General features: G+C 42.0%; 1 protein-coding gene across 1 annotated transcript in view; it reads right to left on the reverse strand.

Annotated features, from left to right (window-relative positions):
* The window catches only part of PTCH1 (patched 1), an 82,692-nt gene extending 70,105 nt beyond the window's left edge, over positions 1-12,587 (reverse strand). The window contains exons 1-2 of the mRNA XM_024208970.2: positions 11,686-12,587; positions 9,913-10,105 (exon numbers count right to left, since the gene is read on the reverse strand). Of these exons, the coding sequence (XP_024064738.2) occupies positions 9,913-10,105; positions 11,686-12,078 (586 nt within the window). The 5' untranslated portion in view covers positions 12,079-12,587. The remainder of the gene's footprint in view (positions 1-9,912; positions 10,106-11,685) is intronic.
* Between the last annotated feature and the right edge of the window lie 7,133 nt (positions 12,588-19,720).

The following is a 19,720-nucleotide window of genomic DNA, read 5'->3' on the forward strand; positions in this document are numbered from 1 at the left end:
GCACCAGAACAGCTCTCTTAAATCCAGAAGGTGCAGTAACCCACCCAGGCTTTCCATTACACAGCATGTGGTCATGAAGAACCCTATGCCTCTGCCTTCCCTGCTTCCCATCCTTTGTCTGCTCTGTTCCACGGTGGATGAGATTGCTGTTCACAATAAGGTAAAGTGAAAAGTTTTGAGTGCCAACAATGGCCTCCTTTAATTTTGTTTAATTTTGTACATATTACAAACTTGTTTGACTAAATTAAGCAGCCCTATCCAAGCCACATCTTGCTCTCCAGCATCTCAGTTTCAATTGCTATTCTCTGCCAGTCCAGAGTATTAATTTATCTGTGCTCTTGCAGCTCCAAAAACCTGGCTATGCAGCCAAAAACACAAATAACACTACAACTACTGTGCTCATTTCAGAGCAGAGGGATTTCCCCCCCCCCTTTTTTTTTAAATGGGAGATGGACCACCCTGCTCTCGTGGCACAGAACACTGTTTACATTGCAATACTTGACTGTGTAATACATCTGGCATTTTTGGGCAGGATTCCTGAGCTAGGGGCCAGAAGCCCTTAAGCAATGATTTAAGGGGGAAAAAAAATCATACAAGTTAACAGTGCTCATTTCTAGTTTGTTGCACTTAGCTTTTGGTTATTGATGGAAAAGCACAAATGTATCTGCTCGGTAAACAAAAGAAGACTGTTTCTTTATCTTAATATTAAGGGATGAAGAACATGTTACAGTTCCAGGGCTCAATTGTAACCTCAGGTATTTGGGTGTGCACCACTGCACATGTGCCTTAAAATATCTGCTTTTGCTTGTGCAAACTTGCACATGGACAATATACAGATGTTACAAATACACAATGATGACTTGCATATTTGAGATTGGAATGGAGCTCTCGTATAAATCTCTAAAACAACATCCCTGGTTCTCAGAGGGAGTCAACTTATGGTTCTCCTCATTCCTTCATCCATAATATATTTTACTCAAGACCTGGAAGAACTACATTTCCCCAAATTACCAAACAAAAGTAAAAGTTGAAATGTTTATTTAAGATAACAAAATTAAAGTCCCCCCCCATCAAAATGTGTATATTTTATATATATATATATATATATCAGCATATATATAAGAGCATTTTACCACTTCCTTTTGCAAAATTTAGGATGGGTAAAGCAATCAAGGTGATATCTGAAGAACATCCACATTGCCAGAAAATAATAAACATAAACTTTACCTAAAATTTCCTATTAAAAGAAAGGTTTGTTATTTAAAAAACAAGGACTCACAAAGCCAAGAACAACAAGAAAAAATATCTTTCCCTTGATGCTTTATTTAAATCTACTTCTTGTGAGTGTAACTCCTATTTCTTTAAAAACAAACAAACCAACCCAACACACTAAGCAATACACAATGGGCCAAATGTATCCTTGGTCTAACATTTATGGAGTCATTAGTTACACCAAAGAGAAATATAGCCTATTCTAGCTAGGTTTCTTAACATTATACTTAGAATAAAAAAATATCATAGACCACATTACATACAGTTGGAGGGGAAAAAACATTATTTTTCCATACTTCATGGGTCAGAAGCTATCCAGATAGGAAGCAGCTATCTTAGTACACTATACATTTTCAATATGGACAGTTCATTTTTAATAATTCTGACTTCTGCTATCAGAGTATTGTCTAAGTAATCTGTTTCCTCAACGAGGCAGAGACAATTTACTTATGTAGCCTCTATTAACAATATTGGAAGTTGTGCATCTAAATCTTTCTAAACTTTGAGGGAGAGTAAGCTCCTTAAATATAGTGCTGTGAGTTTGTGATTAAGGAGTTTTATTGTTTCTTCAGCTTTTCCAGATACAGTTACTAACAAACACTCATGGGGGAAAGACCTCCTGGGAAGGAAAAGATGGGGGAGGGGGGGAGAGAGAGAGAGAGGAAAACCTATGAGTTATGGGAGATGAATAAGGAAGATTAAGAAAATGCAATCTGTACCATTGTAGGTATGCAGCGATAGGGTGGACATATGGTATTATTTTCCATTTAAAATAAAGGACTGCTAGGTAAAACTAGGCTGTTCAATTTCTGTTCTCCAAATTCAAAAAAATCAAGCTTTTTTAGTAATTTACATTCCTATACTATCACTTTTAGAGATGATACATTGTGCAAGGTCAAGAAGACAAATTTTGCTGAATTTACAAGAAGAACCACCTAACAAGTAATAGTATTATAAGGTCTATCTCAAAAGCAACATTTTATCAAACCAAATTTTCTCAAATTCTGCCCAGTAAAGGGCACAAGGAAGAGCTCACTCTTATGGGCATAGTCTAATCTGAATGAATAGTAATTTAAATGCATAACTCACAGTTGTGTTAACAGGAGTCATGCACATAAGCCCATAAGTGTCAAGTTGAGAACATACCCCAATAGATACTAAAATGAAAGCTGTTGCAGACAAGTTAAAGCTAGCATCCTAGTGGACAGCAGCTCCAGCAGGTCACAGAGAGGTCAGCTTTGAAGGAGAAATCCAAATGAAATATAAACATGGCATTGTGGAAACCAGACAAATCTCCCATAGCTTCGTCCAGCCAGCACTAATCTAGGCATCAGCTGTGGAGCATAATCTAAACAAACGGATCAGTCGGTTCATACATCTGGAAGCTGTCATATTTTAGAGCCTCCTAACAGTTATGTATAACTGAAACATCCAGTTGCATATGCTAGCTTTTAAACCTGTTGAAGGGTCAAAAATTGTTACATGCAGACACTATATTCTGGGAAGCCACCACAGACATTGTTTGATAACAGGGACTGGATTCTCTCCTGTCATTGAAAAACCCATTGAAATGGATGAAGCAGAGCTGGGGGAATGAAAACCTCACAAGGAGCTGTAGAATTTTCCTTGAACAACCCCCTTTGCTGAAAGGGACTTGGGGAGCCAGAGATTTTAGAGGCCTCTCCCTCTCCCAACCCTCTGGATGTCAAAGATCCATGAGGAAGGGAAAACCTGTCTGCACAGAGACAAAAGCCATCTAACAGGTATGGCTTCTGCTCCTTTCACACCCTCCTGTCCGGCACCACAACTCCAGCAGGAGCTGTACTTCCAATAGCTAGGTTTCCCCTGTGGCTGTTCAGCAGCAGTTGCAAAGGGGACCCAAAGGAAAGCACACAGCTTTGATCTATATTACTTTACACCTGGATTTCTGCATTAAAATCCCTGGGCTCTATAAGGAACAGTGCTGCAGAAAGTCCCCTTCCATCCTTTTCACCATCATCAGAACTCAACAAGGTACAGGAATTCACATGGAGCACAGGAGGATGGAGGGGATAAATGGTGCAATGGAGGCCACACTCCTCCCCAAACTGACACACACACACATTCTAAGGGGAAATAGGGGAGACCCCCCCTCCCTGTCTAGATCCACTGGGGACAATCTGGTCCAGAGATTAATCAGAGTGTGCAATGTATGGAAATAACAATAATGAAGACATTTTCACTGACTTCAAACCAATAAAATGTCCTTAAATTTTAAACAAGCAAACCAAAATGGTACTAATGTTTCAGTGTATTTAGAACTCATGAGGGGTACAAATTGATTGCTCTGGAAACTGAGATCCTCTGGCATCCATAGAACAGTTACAGCACAAGCAGTGGCAATACAGTCTGTATTTATCTGGTACAATTTTGTATAAATCGTGGGTGAAATCCTGGTGCACTGAAGTCACTGGCTGCACTTGGGTGAAATCCTGGCTACAGTGAAAATTTTGCCATTGACTACAATGGGGCCAGGTTTCAGCCTTATCTTAGAAATGATGTAAATAGTGGCCACGTGTGGTATTTTCAATACTCCCAGACTCAAAGATTAAAAAGTAATTTAAAATTCCTCTTCCAGATTTTTTGATGTACAAACTTCCCCACCCTGTCTCACAACTGTGCATCAATCCTGGCCTGAAATTACCATACCTAGAGGAAGAGTGTGGTTCAGTCTCCATGTCTATCTAACCCCTGGCTGCTCTACTAAAGAGTCTAACATGGGTTCAACTGTGTTGGTGGTGGTTTTAATGATGTGGGCACCTGTCCACCAGCAACTGGACTGAGACCACCAGTGATCTCTTATTTAACATATGAGCTTTAAGAAGAGGCTACAGACATATTTCCAATAAACAAAACCTTTTTACGCATTTTCACTTAACACTTTAATATTTTAGAACAGTTAGTCCAAATAAAAACACAGAAGTTAGTTACCACTCATTTTAGCACTTAAAATTAAATTGATATTTATGTATTATGTATTAAAAATTGCTCTTGACCTTCAAACTAGAAACAAACTGAATCATTCTTCAATTTTGATGACAGTTAACTTTTAAAAGAATAAAATTCTGTTTCCATTAACATAATAGCCTAATAAATTTATATTGACTACATTCCCAATATTATTGTCCCTGGGCTAGCACATGATACTTTTACTACTACTTCTACTTTTGCTAGACATAACAGTAAAACCCCATTTATCCAAACAAAACGGGAGACATGAAGTTTATTCCAATAAATAACAGTGCACATTATGCATGCTGCAGTAAACATCCCAATGCAAGATACTGGAAGTTTACAGATAAGTAAGCGCCTATGCTGAATTACTTCCTTTCCTACCATCTGATCTTTATCACTCTCTTTTAGATTGGTACCACTGTTTGCTACCAAACCAGTTACATTAATTCAAATATTTCTTACAAGTTCTTATTATAACCAATAGCTAGTTATTTATCAAACAAACAAACAAAGTGAACTACTAAAAGAGTCTTTTGTGCTCCCTTACAGCTAAATCCTCCTTCTTCCTTCTGCTGGGTGGAAGGGTTCAAATTGTCATAAATTGTGACTGGGGAAGATTCCTTAGGTCAGAGCATGGCATTGGGGTTCAGCAATAGAGCAAGTTCTGCTCTGCCACTCATCTACCTTTTTCCAATGCAGTATTGCAAAAGTAGGCACAGCTAAGACCATGAAAGGAGGTCCCAAAACTATTCGAGTCCACACAGGATGAGGCTCTGGTATTGTGGAGAAACTTGATGCAGAAACATACAAGTTGCAACAGTTCTGACTGGGCCAATTCATGCTGTCTTTATTCAAGCAAAACACATTGATTTGGCCCACTGAGAGGAATGTGTTCTTTAGTAATAGCAGACCCATGGAGGTCTATCACATTATCACCTTCCTTTGTCCCTCCAGAAGGGGTAGTTTAAAGTTAGCTGTCCTATGCAGCATTTGAGGAAGCACCTCCATTTAGGGAAACTAGTCTGCTTCATTCACTTTGCTTCCTCCTCTTTACCCCACTCCTGCGCTGCATAGGTAGATTAATTGCCTACTACTCTACAGTATCAAAGGGTGAGGTGACCTCATTATAGAATTTACGGATAACTTATTTTGATTAATACATTTTGTTTAACACTGTAGGCAGCAGGGACCTTACCATACAAGCTATATCTATCCAACTGCACGGAACATTTCTTTAGTTGTGGTTAGCATGTGCTTTATTTGTTCCAGGTACTGAAGATGAGCTTTCCACATGGCTGCTGAGACATCCCTCCCCCTTGCTTTCAACCTCCCTGGGGAAAAAGAGTTCTGCCTATTTCACACAGTTGGTCCTCAAAGGGCTGTTGCTGCAAATAACCACTTGCCATGTGAAAGAAGAGGATCAACTGCCGCACCTCCTTTCCTGGATGGCAGGATCTCTGGCTTGGAGTCTTTACATTGAATATTGATGCCTTTTTCTTAATCTCCTGATTGGAGGATAAGAAAAAGGGGGAAAGTGATAAGAAAAAGGAAGAAAGGTGAGAATGCAGTGCAAGGACGGTAGAATGAGGTGGCAGGGAGAAGGGGACAAGCCTCTTTCCCCTTATGATCTGCAACAACCCTCACCAGTAGCCATATTACAAGTGTCATGTGTCAGATCCTTTATTTGAACCCACACATTTGCTATGGGATATAGAGGCCAGACCTCTGCTATCGATCTCTTCACTGATTTAGGTTCTTATGGGGAGAGCCCAATCATAGTGGTATCTGGGCACCTTGTTGTGTATGAGCACATGGTGCATAGTCAATAGAGATATTTCACAATAACATGCAGTTGGATCTATGACCCTTATCTATATCCAACAAGATTCATCCACAGAGGAAATGAATGCAAAACCTTTTCTGCACTTGTGGATGTTGTGTGCTGTGTAAGGAGCAAACTGAACAATCACCACATTTCCAGCATGCACAGCCCCAGACAGCAGGTCATGATCAGACAGATCTACCTGCAAACAGTACTGTGTCCTTAAGATGCCATGCCATGGCTTTTGTTTGCCAAACAGGCTAAAATTGAGCGTTCTATGGCCTATATAATAATAATAAATCTGAGGTTGTGAATCTGTCTGATGAAGGAAAGTCCTAGTCACTGCTCAGTCTTGGAAGAACCTGAAATGTTGGACTGTTGGAGAAAGGAGTTTGGGGATCAAATTGAAGGTAGTGTGACTGTGGGACATATAGGAACAATTTAAATATTCTGGACAACAGCAGCAAGAGGATGGATTAAAAAGATATTCCTCTAAGACACTGTTGCTGCCAAGAAGTGATTCAGGGGAAAGCCACTTGGTGCCAGTATGCACACCAAAGGCCAAGTGTGTTGGCACAAATTGTGAAGTAGGGAGTCTAGTAAGAGAAAAATGCAAGAAAGGAGAGCTTTAAGAGCTGTTTCTTTTTCTCTCTTTTTCTTTTGAGAACTTGCCCACCAGGCGGGTTTTTGCAGCTCTTAAATAAATACTTCAGCTGTAATAGCTTTAAATATACCCTTCTCGTCATTTATTTCGGACTCTGGATGATCTTAGAACTCAGTCAAACTTCATTCTCACTACTTATAATTAATTCTGAGTTAGGATTTTTTAGGTTCATAGTTCACTCCTACTAAGCTTCAGTGGTGTAGTACCTTCCATGTTCCTGGTATTCATTACATACGAGTTGGTCTCTAATGTAAATACTGACAGTTCCTTGAGAGGTGATAATTTTTAAACATTTGAACAAAATAAAACATTTTATTGCAACTGCAATGGAAATGTATTTTACATAATTAGCTGTGTTTAACCAATATTGCTCTGCATATTCAAATGATCTTATTAAACAAAGTGTAAAAAGCAGAATAAAATATCTAGTCTAATAAACAGATCAGTTTACAACTTGTTGTAAAGAGTTTTCTTAAGACCTTAGGATCAGAAAATTGTGCCTTCTTTTGTTTTAGTATAGTACCTAGCACCCTGGGGTCTATAAATAATAGTATAGGTAGGTAGGAATTAGGACTGCACGCACATGCATGTGCGCGCACACACACACACACACACAGAGTGAAATTGGTATTTTAGCATCACTTTCCAGCACTTATGCACAGAAGGAACATCATTCTCCAATCTACCTCTCCCCATACTTCTCCCCACTCCAGCTCCTCACTCTGCACTCTCTTTTGTTTATACTTTTAACCACAGAAATATGCAACTGCTATTCATTTGGTTTATTTGTATAGCACCCATGTTCGTGACCAGAACATTTATACAGTCTCTATTGAGAAAACATACAATTTAGTCAAACTTTTCTATTGATGGCCTTACAATGGCAGTCTGGGAGGACTGGGAGTTAATTTAATTTAAATTAAGAATATGCTCTTTCATCTTAATTAACTACCCTTTTCTGTAATCTAAGAATGCAGAGGTTTCCAAATTCAGAGTTTTAATAATATTTCACTAATATGAAAACTAAACTCAATAAAAGTGAAATTAGACAGGTCAACTCTGTACAGCCAACTGTATTATGAATTAATATAGGCTACACAAATTCTGAGTACTATTAAGTTAGTTTTTGTATTTGGGAAAATATTTTTTCCATGCAGCACCAATGGCATGAAAAGAGGTCAAAGCAGTGACTAAATCAAATAGCTATTTTGTAAATCATATTCTTTTCTAGAAAACCATGTTTCCATTATTGGTCATACAGCAACTGCCAGTGCAGTAATCAGGGAGTTTCTTGGTATTAAACTGACAGGAAAAACAGGTGGCATGAGATGGAACCACCATTCCTGGTAGCTGGCTATTAGTTATACGATAATTAAGATACTAAATCACTGTATAATATTGCAAACCAACATTATCAATGAAGTTTCCATCAGGAGGCAGAAGCAAAGGAGTGAAGAGATGATTTTGAAACATTTCATTTAAAACGCCACAAGAGAATCTTGCAAAGAGTTAAGATACAAAACAATGTTGAAAAAATATTCAAACTCTATTCATGAAAGTAGTAATCAGGGTAAACAGTTCTCCTAATGGACTACATTCATATCACAGCTTCTGAATGCACATCTCTAACTTTGGACACAATCCTGCTGTGTTCCTACTCAGCATGTCTGAATAGGGATTGCAGGATGGTCCCACTGTACTTAGAACTATTCTACTACTGTACAAAGACTATTCAGTTATCAATAAGTTCTTATCTTAAAAACAAACAAAAAAGCTCACAAAATGCTGAATGAGTTTGCCACTGGAGTCAATGGGAATAGAATTGCCATGCTCTCCATCCATAAAGCAAGACAGACTACTCCCATGGTCTGTTGATCCCTTTCCTTTCACTCAGTACTGCTTTCTCAACACACACAGGGCCATTCAGTAGTGGTTACTTATGCAGTGCTCCATGTTATTTTTTATGAGCCAGATACTGCTATAAGCTGCTTTAATTTAAATCCAGAGTAACTATTCTGGCCAATGAGTTAGTTGGGATTTACACCAACATAACCGAGGGCAGAATTTAAACCTAATCTAATACTGTTTTATCAAAAAGAATAAATATGGGCTTGATTTTCCCCTCCCTGACAATGGTGTAAATCCAGACATCCCTTGGAGTGACATGGTGGTAAAACCCATTAAACCTGAGAGAAGACTCAGGTCCCAAGGGGCTGCAATGGGGGCTTTGAGTGCACAAGGACTGCAGGATGGGGCCCCCTTTATAGCCTACATTTTTTAAAAAAAATGTAGTAAACCGTACAAAATGGCTTAACCTTTAGCAAATTCATCTAGGTAGCATTTCTACCCTGCTGATTAAACATGCTAGTGCAATGCAGATTAACCACCGGTGCAAAAACACCGCTTGACTGAATTTGCTAGTCTCCTGCTTAAAAAGAACCCAACAACCTGGTTTTAATCTAAAAAAATTACCCCTCTCCCCAGCAGAGCTGGGCTCCCACCCGCTCGGGGACATTAATCTGCTTTGCAAACAATCCAACATGCGTTCCAGTCTGGGCTTCACTCTTTTTTTTTTTTTTTAACCTTGAGACAAATGTTTTTCCCCGCAGTTGAAAGCTGTCCAAAAAAACAGGACCACACACACAGCCCCGCCGCGCAGCGCTGCTCGCGTCCCTCTGCGGCTGGGGAGGGCGCACACACTCCCAAAATGGCGGAGGGGAGGGCTGCTCTCCGGACAGGCTTTCCTTTCATGCTATTACAGCTGGGGGGGGGGGCCCACCACCACCACAAAACAAATAAACCCAAAACAACACCCCCACCAGCACTGATCCCCCCTCCCTGCAGACAGACACACACGGAGGTGGTACATCCCACAGTCTGTCCCTCCACCCAACACGCACGCTCCTTCTCAAAACCAGCTAGCAAAACACGATCCACCAGAACAGATTACAGCACACTCTTTGTAGGTTTCACCTGGCTTCCACCCAAACTACTAAGCAATCCACAATTCCCCTCGCTGTGAGGAAGGTGGGGAGGGGGGTTAGGTGCATACTGGTATATATCTGCATCAGTCAGTCCCTGAAAATGAAAGAAGTGGGGTGGGATGGAGGACAGAATGGGCAAAAGGAAGAAAGTCACAAGAAGAATGATCAAGTCTTACCTTCTACCCAGAGCTCCTCCACGTTGGTTTCGAGATTAGCTGCCCTTAATCCTACAGCGAAAGCCCCAAATATCAGGAGGCCAACAACCAAAAACTTTCCGCAGTTTTTTTGAATGTAACAGCCCAGTTTAAATAATAGTCTCTGAAACTTCGCTCTTAGCCACAACGGTGCTTTTCTTCCAGTAGCCTTCCCCTGCAAGGCAAGAAAAGGTTAGCAGTTAAACGCCTGGAAATAACCACACACCCCCAACGCACATACCTTTTGGGGACTGGAGGGCGACCAGAAGCAAAACAATTATTAATGCATAAAGGTAAATAGCCTCACAGTGTCCAATTGATTGGGAACAATAATACGACAGACTGTGCCATTAGAAAGACATTTCTGCTAAAGGTTTTACTCCATGACCCTGTTGAGCATCTCACATGCACTGTACGCAGTTGTATGGACAGATGTATATTTGCTGCTAATTCTCCTATTCATAAATCAATGCACAGTTTGGGGATTACATCACTGCTTGAGATCCGTAAAAATGATACAGACAGTGCATGCTCCCTGGTCTGAGTAACTGATCACAGCCTTCTTATAATGAAGTCACCGCTATCAATTCAATTTGCAAAAATTCATTCATGCTAGCAAGATTTACAACACTAGGGGAGAAATAATCAATGCAGATGAATCGCAACAGGCATGCCAAGAAAAAAAAATCCCTTTCCTGTTCTTGTTACATCTCTACAGGGCTGATCGGGGGCTGCTGGTGGGGGAACGCTACTGTGTAACAATTTGTTGCCGTGTCCCTGATTCCCAGCTCTCGGCACCAACTCTGTAGTAAATGCATGTTCCACGTGGTTAGCAATGCTGTAAGATCATAAGCTTAATAGTAATTCATTTCCATAGAGTTTGGAGACGCTGTGTGATCTGAATTAGGAAGTAGAGCAGCCATCTGTAAGCTACGACAATATTTGTGAACGGAAGAGGGCAGCCACATGGATTTTTCCCCCTTTCCCTTTACTGCAAAGCCTAAAAATCTGCTCCCTGGAATGAAACGATCTATGAAGAAAGGCAATGGCTCGATGTTGTTTACTTTGAACATTTTTTCCCTTGCAAAAGTAACAAGCGGGATTTGTGCGTGCGTGTGTGTGCGTACGCCAGAGTCAAGTTTCCATAAAATTCCTACACGTGGAGCATTTTAATATTAAAAATAAAAGCAACGATCCAGGGGAACTCTTATCTGACTTGCACGGCAGATTTAAGGTGGCAATTTGTTTACAACTTTCATTTTCCCTCCAGCCGCTGGGGGTAAACATTACACACTTTCTCTTCTACAGGATTTCTCTCTTAACAAAGTCGCCACTCCACACTTATTGGAAAACGTAACAAAGCAAAACTTCGGCCAAAAAAAAAAAGGGAACCATTGAAACTTTTTTCCCTGTTACAGCCTGGAGTTACAGAAGTTGAACGACACTACAGCGGGATGGAGAGAAGCAAAGGAAAGAAAGAGGCAAGAGACTAGGGAGAGAGAGGAGAGTGACCCACAGGCAAAAAAACGTGGAACTGTCCCGGGTAAGTTTAATGAGAGGAATCAAAAGCACAAACACACACCAGGGAAAGTGTGTACAAGACGGGAGGGAGGGAAAGGAGGGCACGGGACTCACAGGAGTTGTTCCCCCTTACTCCCAGCGTTTTATTGGTGGCTGTTTCATTTTCATCTCCCTTTTCCACCCCGGAGAAAGTACCCTCAACTCCCCCCAAAATCTGGAAAGAGATTAATGCACCTTTGAAATCTGCTCCAAGGCAAAAGCTGCATCGCAGTAGCTTGGCCGCTGCAGATACTCCAGATCCGGTGCCGCGGCGCGTCTGTTCCCTCCGGTCCTTCTCCGCCTTCTGCTACAGCTTCTCCCCGGCCGATCGAGGTCTCTGCAGCAGCCACCGCCACCAGCACCGCTGCTGCTCTCCGGCTCCGAAACGTTAACAGCCGAGGCCATGTTGCCGCCGCCGGGACGGGGCTGTTGCCTCTGCTGCTGCTGTTGTTTTGGCGACCCACGGGCTGGGTCCTCTGTGATTCCCCGCAGCGCGCTGCTGCTTTGGGGCGATCCAGGGGGACGGGAGGGTTGCTGGGCTGCTGGCGCTTCTTTCCGCAGGCTGCTGCTGACAGACCACCTCTTCATACCGCGTTTGCTGCTGCTCCTCTTGCTGCTCCGGGCGAGTCAGACCCTGCGCCTTCCATTGCAACATTTCGCGATGATCCGGAGCTTTCTGGCGCTACCGCTTCCCACATCCAGTGCGTCTGCGAGTGGAGTGAGTGATTTGCCTTCCCCCCTTCGTTCCTCCGGCTTTAACTTTCTACTGCTCCTTTTGCAGCTTAAAGAAACCAGCCTCCCCCCCTTCCCCCTCTTGTCTTCCTCTGTGAAAGCAAAGCAAAGGAGGGCTGGAGCTTTTCGTGCTCTCAGTGGTGCTGCTGGTGTGGAGGTGCTGGCTGCTGCTCTGTCTCGACGCGCTGTACCATTCTGTCTCAGCGCAGAGCTGTCTCTGACTCCCGGGGCTTTTGGGACTCCAGTCTCTCTCTCTCTCTGTATGTGTGTGTGTGTCTCTCTCTCCCTCTGTGTGTGTGCAGCAGCAAGCAGCAGCTCCTTGATTCAATAGATGAGATGAAGAAGAAAAAAAGAACTCTCTCCATTTGGATAAAGAGGAGGAGGAGTGAAACGGGGAGGGGGGGGAGAGAAAGAGAGAGGAGAGAGAAAAAGACTTGAAATCCCGCCCCTGGGGCTGTCAGATGGCTTGGGTTTCTGGGATTCGATTGGCTCAAGGAGGGCAGAAATTACTCAGCAAACATGACTATTATTAGCTGCTTAGCAACAGCTCACCAAAGTAGAGAGACCACCCAGGCAGGCAACCCTTGTGTGTGCATCTCCAGCTTCAGGGGGAGCCTTAAAGAGATCCAGCCTTCTTTGCATGCAATACTTCCATTAAGGAATGCCTTCCCCCTTTCTTCTTCCTTTTCTTTGCAAGAAAGCTTTTATTTTTGACGAGACTTTTTAGACAAACACACACAGAGAATTTCCTTGCGATCAACATTCAAAAATATATTTTGCTTAAAAAAAAAAGTACTGCACGATTTCTGAAGTCCTTAAAAGAAAATCCTTTTAGAGGCACCTTGGCCTCAAGCTGCAACAAATACTGGGAGGTCCAAGTTGAATTCCCAGGCTTGCACAGATAATGACAGGGTGGTGGATACTGCGGTAGAAAGTGCCAGATTTCTCTCTTTTCTTTCTTAACTAAAGAGAAGACTTAGTTCCTTGCTAGAAAACAACCACTTACAATAAGAAAAACACCTCGAAAACTTAATACTTAAATAAGGGATTTTAAACTGTGCAGTAGCTAGCTTGCTTCAATTTAGTGTTCACTCTTTCACTGAAAGCTTAGGAAAGTCAATTTAATACATTTTAAATGTAAAATTAATAAGATATAAAACCTGGCAACTGCTAAATACTTTTTTTACACTAAATGAATCGCTAGATTGTTTAATTTTTTGGCACCCGCTTTCCACGTTTCTGTTTATTTAAAATCAGCCATGCATTGATTTTTTTTAAAATGTTATATACGTTACATGTACGATGCCAACTCTACAGAATATATAGGCTTCGATGTTGAATTCATCGAAAACAATTGTGTTGTCTTTTAATTGTTTATACTAATAAACCTCGATGTTTTGGCTAATGTCAGAGATTGGTTTCCATGTACTGGCAAGACAAAATTCTAGTATAGTGGTAGTATTGACTTAATTTCATGATGCATTTAAAGGATCAACTCCTCTTGAATTGCACAGATTCAGCGCTTGGTCTTTTCACTCTTCACTCACGCAGACTTCCTAGTCCCACTGAAGTTAGTGGGAGCTTTGCGTGTGTAAGGAGGACAAGATCGAGCCTTAAAGCACTTTCCCCTTGCAAGGCTACATTTAATTGTAGTTGGATAAACCACAAGCTGCTTTTGGTGGCTTCAAGTATGGAAGTAGCGGGAGTTTGTTGACTGTGAAATGAGGAGTGTTGCTTTAAGGTGCACACGGTGTGTGTTCATTGAAAAAACAACAATCCTACTTTGAAAGAAAGGGGGAGGGGCGGGGAGGCGGGCCCCGAGCTTTCACGTGACAGGCGGGCCCCGGGCGCGCGGGGCTGGGCTTTCCCTCCCAGTACGGTGAGTATGGGAAGCTGCTGCTGTGTGCAGCCACAGTGCATAGAGCTGGCAGCTAATGCAAAAAGCAGGTACGAGGCTATGCTGTGACGGAGCCAGTCAGGTCCGGGGGGAGATCAGCCCTTTAAGGCTGGGGAGGGGAATCAGTGCTCACCCCCTAGTTTTGAGCTACTGCACAGAGAAATGCCAGGCAAGCCATAGTACATTCCTAAAGGAGGTCTCCCCCTTTACGTTATCCAATACCATGCCGGGCTGACTACTGCTGGCCAATAGCGAGGGGAAAGGAGACCTTTCCATTCAACTCTGCACAACATCGTGGGGATAGTCACGGGCTGCCGGCAGAGACAGACCCCATTGAGTTATGCGCACAGCTCGCACACCAGAGACAAGGGGGTTCTTCTACGCAGCAGAGGTGATTCTTTAGCTGAGGGTTTCCGCTCTTGCGGGTCTGGCCTGGTGCACAGATGTTAACAGATGTGTGACAAGCTGGGCGCCCAAGTCCTCCTGCAAAATGCATGTTACGTTTTGCAAAGAGGTGTTCACCAAGCACATGCCAGGCAGCTCTTGCTTGGGGACGGTATTTTAGACTGAGTACGAACCCGGAGGAGATCTAACTGGAAAACGCGCTAAATTTAACTGCCTGCGAGATATAAATAAAGGAGAGGGGGGAAAACATGTTTCGTGGAAAAAATACAAACAAGTGAACAAAGCAAAAGCAATTGAGCTAAATAAGATGGCAACAGAACTGGCTAGACACTTACTCAATTATAAAACCGAAAGCATGCGCAGCATAAGGAAAATCTGTTATTCTAGTGAATATAGGTATTGCAGTAAAATTAAGTAATAGCATTTAGTTGACAGGGGATTCCAAGGTCCTAACAGTCATTTGGTGATGTCACCAACATTTTGTTCTCAACTTTTACTAATCTATTGTTGGTGTAAGGTCTGGAGGTGCTGAGAACTTTTGAAAATCCGACCATGACTATATTATTGTACACACTAGATTGTACATTGCCCAACTTCACGGGGGCAGGGGTACATAAACTAGAAACAACCCATTTCAGGTGGAAACGGATATATCCATTATATAGTTGATTATCTATTGCTCAAAAGTTACAGATTGAGAAAGTTAACTGTCCCCGTCTAATTAGAAATCAATAAACTGATGTATCAGTATAGCTACCATTCAGCCTGTGTAGTTTTGATGGAGAAGAAAAGTCCGGCATACAAGCATTTTAGTTTAGTTTCACTTTAAAGAATAACATTCAGCTGGTTTAGATACATCAAACCCTCAGATTTTCTCCTGTTGCCTCATGTTTGATAGGCTAACGTTTCAGGATTTCACACAATAGCCCCATGCTCATAAATTCTTGCTCCTGGTTCCAAATCTCAATTTGGAGACCCAAATTTAACTAGCACTATCTTAATCTCCTCTCTCTCCCTGTGGTCTGTTTTTTCATACACAAGAGATGAATTACTGCAGGGATCTAATTGGCCTTGTTTCTGTAATGTTTTTTAAAAAAGGAAGAAGTGTCAGTGTAAAAGTCTGTCTCAACTTGGGTGGTCAGAACAGTGGCTGCCCCCAATTTGCCTCATTGCTGATGCATGCGATAATGTTGTTCCTAATCAATCTGCCCTTATTTACATTTGTAAGCATTGTTGGCTTTAATATGCATGCCCTGTGCATGTAACTGCGGCTCGACACCAGTTTTTTTTTAACTTCCACAAATCACAAGGATCCCACAGATTTCATATAGAGCTGGCTTTATGGATGAAGGAAAGCCTGCTAAGATGTGTGTTGGGGAGGCACATCTAGTCTGAAATCCTTTACACCTTGCCTTCCCATATGCACGTTCACTCCAGACTTGTGTGGAAGAACCTCAGGACTTTGGGTATATACGAATAACCTCCAGCTGGCCCTTCCTTTCTTACAATGCTCTAAATTTTATATAATCTTCAGTTCAAAGAACTGAATTGTCAATATAAGCCCTAAGATGTCAGAGCTTTACAATTTCCCAAATAAATTGTATATCAGATCTAATAGATGTTAGTAATGGTTAATAGATAATTCAATCGATTTTTTTGTGAGTTTTTCCAGCTTTTCAACCTCTTTTGGGCCACACCATCAAGAACATTGCACTCCCTGTAGCATCCGGTTACACAGAAACGACACAAATAAAACACCTGCACTACAGATTGTTTGTTTGGATGTTATGAGACAGCGGAGCATTGGACTGCAGCAGAATAAAACCGACCTGTAATAAACTAAATTGCCTTTCGTTTTGTAGATTTTATTGGGTTTTGCCTCTCAGACACATAATCATGCTAGTGTATAGGTCTGTTTCTGGTCTGAAATCTCATATATTAGTGATAGGCTGGTTCTTGAAACGACTAAGGCTACGAAGGTAACATTTTACATCACCGAGCACATATATTAATTCATTTGATAAGCCTCCCGCTCCCTTTAAATAAACTCTTGTTTTCACAGCTTCCTGTTGAACATCTTCCCATTTGTTCTGACAGGCGAGTGGTTGAAACAGATGCAGTGTAAAGACATTCTGTAGGGAGACATTCTAAAAAGTGCCAGGGCTTGGGAAAGGACCAAGCAGCATGAATCAAACGCTGCTCTCCCCCACCCCCACCCTCATCCCCTCCTCAGGACTGTAAGAAAGGGAACTGCTCGAGCCAACTTGTCAAAACAATGCGGCTAATTACCCCTGATCTCCTTTAATGGAAAGCTGCTCCGCACGCCACAAAGGAGCAAATGAGGGATCTACAGCATAAACCCAGGAGCGCAGGCATTTCATCCGCAGAGAGCCGCGGAGAAATGTGCCACCAGAATCCAACAGACCTCTACATTCATCAAGATGCACAAGCAAGTTCAGCAGGGTGGGCGGCCCAAGCCCTTTGGGAGCTGGGAACCACACCAGCGGCAGTGGTAGCAACAGTCCCCTGGCTCTAAAGCCTGGAGGAAATCTCAGCTGTAGCAAACCTTGTCATCCTCTGAACCAGAGTCGTTTTCAGAACGGATTCTTTTTCTGGCAAAGTGTCCTGCCACTTGCGTGACTTTAATGTGCACAGAGGGGGGAAAGTTACACCGAACAGTTTGTAGCCATTCTGGACAGCATCAGGGCTCTGTAACTATATATCTCAAGCCTTGCATTTGGCAGAAGGCAGGCCATTCATTTTCATGATCTCTGCCATCGGGTCTTGCAGGAAAAAAGCTGAGCTACACGATCCCTTTGACCCACTGCTGGAGCAACAAATTTATTAGAGATATAGGCGTGAGAAATGAAAAGGAAGTAAAACAATTCAGGCTCATTGTGTGTCTTTCTTTCATACTGCTAATCCGGTTTACACATCACGCCTACATGTCTCAATAGGGCTTTATACACTGTGGCAAAGGCAGAAGAAAATAAAAGGTGTGTGTGTGTGTGTGTGAGAGAGAGAGAGAAAATAAAGATAAAACAGGGAAACCAAGACATTTTAATTCAGAGTGGGCTGCCTTGTCAGTTTTCCATCTACCGGTTCTTGAAAGCAAATAGATGTTTAAAGGACCTTCCCCCTAAATGCTGACTCCTGTTCAAATATAGTGTCAGATTATAATCTAGCTACACAATGACTCTAATAGCCCTAACCAGAAATTAGATACACCTATCAGACTGGTGTTGAAATGATGTGAAAGACCCCCGATCTAGAATTGGTAAATGCTATTAGGCTAGAGGATGGTAGATACCCACCTTAGCGCCAAACTTTATTTGTAATTATTCTGAAACACCGGACATTTTGCAGTCCATTTTCCAGAAATGGGGCCATGTTCTGCAGTGCATACTCAGGCAAAATCTTCTACCGATTCAATGTATTTAGAACATAGGTATATTATTGAATATACCATGTTATGTAAAATCTGCATATGTTGTGTGCAGTGGGGCAAAACATAAATAGTCCATTTTAATGCTATCTTGGATTATTGTCATTATCTTTTATTATGTCAGTTACAAACTGGCACACATAGCCACAAGGGGTATGTGTTGTACTGGCTTCAGAGATTGGCTCCAGGGCTCCAATTTGCCTATTTCATTGGCGCTTAAGCTATCTTGTCATAGCCTTGTTGTTGCCTTTTCAGTGATATATTATATATACAAGACACATAACTGATCCCAACACTCTAATCATAGGGTCAATGAATCCCTATTGTATAGTCTTATTTTTCAGCAATTTATAAATTGGCTATGAAAATGTATTCTGAGCTGTAAATCTAAAATACAAAATCTCATGGCTGTAAGTAGTTTAAAAGAATCTACTTTGCCTTCATTAAGTAAAAGAAATGCAAAGAAACAGGGTCTTCTTTTGGTCACAGTTATGTTATCCAATAAATATTGGCTTCGTAGTTTACAATGCATGCTTGCATTCTGTGATGTAGGCTGTTTCAGTAACACAAAATGGGAAAATATGCAAGAGGCTGAGATTCAGAGACTACGCCTCTACATGAATGACTTTCCGAAAGTGTTCTTACTAACAATCTTTACTTCAAAGGAGTAGCGAAGTTAATGCACAAAAAATGGCTAACTGAATTCCACAGACTAGATTTGACATCACAACCGCTCAAAAGGTTTGATGTGTGCTCCGAAATGTATCAAAGAGTAAAAAACCTGGAACGAGTCCACTAACAAGATATCTGACTTAAACTCCCCCAACACCTGCAAAAGAAATTTAGTGTCCTTAACTTCGCCCTTTCTGCAGTCCCATTCTGCAGTCCTCGTCCAGTCAAGACTCCCATTGGCTTTCCCCTGAGCAAGGAGTACAGAATCTGGTCACATATGAGCTGCACTCACTAGGCACTACAGAGGGTGAGAGCTTCACGAGCTAGGATTTCCTTGTTCTCGTATGTTTTAAACTAGACCTTTAATATCTGATCTGAGCCTATGACAAGACTGCAGAGACATATTAGTTTATAGGAAAGCTCTTTTATTCGAACGTGGTGCCAAGCAATTATCATAATCTCAGCAGGAAAATCATCTCTCTTTCTCTCCCTCGCCTGGATTCAGTATCCCAGAGGGGACTGATAAACGGAAGCCAGGGTGGCGACCCTTCCAAGCGTGAAAATGGGATCCGAGAGACCCCCCTCCACGTGAAATATCAGTGATCAATTCCATCACCACCACCTGGCTCAGAGAGAGTAACGATTTGAGGGACCCTCTTATCTCGAACATTATAACAGCCAGCCACATAGACTCCCCTGCCACAGAGCTGCCTTCCTCCTTTTACAGAAGCCAGGTTGCTCCCTCGATTCCCTTCCTCTTTCTGCTTCGCCTTCTAAGCAGACCCCATCACAGTCAGACTGGTGCCATCTGCCATGATCTGACTGCCGAGAAGTAGGCAGTTTCTTTCTAATGTTTTTTACTGGAAAGATCAGCTTTTGCTTACCATCTTCCCCCTTCTCATGTGGAGCACCTCGCTGGGAGTTGGTGATCTGACGAGTTTTTTAAATTTCATTCAGAGCAGAGGCAGACTTTGAGGTTACATCAATTTTTTCCTTCTTTCTTTCTTTTCCTTGCCCCCCCCCCTTTTTTTTTTTTTTTTACAAAAGGAACTGAAAGTGTAAAAAAATAATCCTTCTAG

Source organism: Terrapene carolina, unplaced genomic scaffold, assembly GCF_002925995.2.
Source record: "Terrapene carolina triunguis isolate 2854851 unplaced genomic scaffold, T_m_triunguis-2.0 Scaffold113, whole genome shotgun sequence".
Lineage (NCBI taxonomy): Eukaryota > Metazoa > Chordata > Testudines > Emydidae > Terrapene > Terrapene triunguis.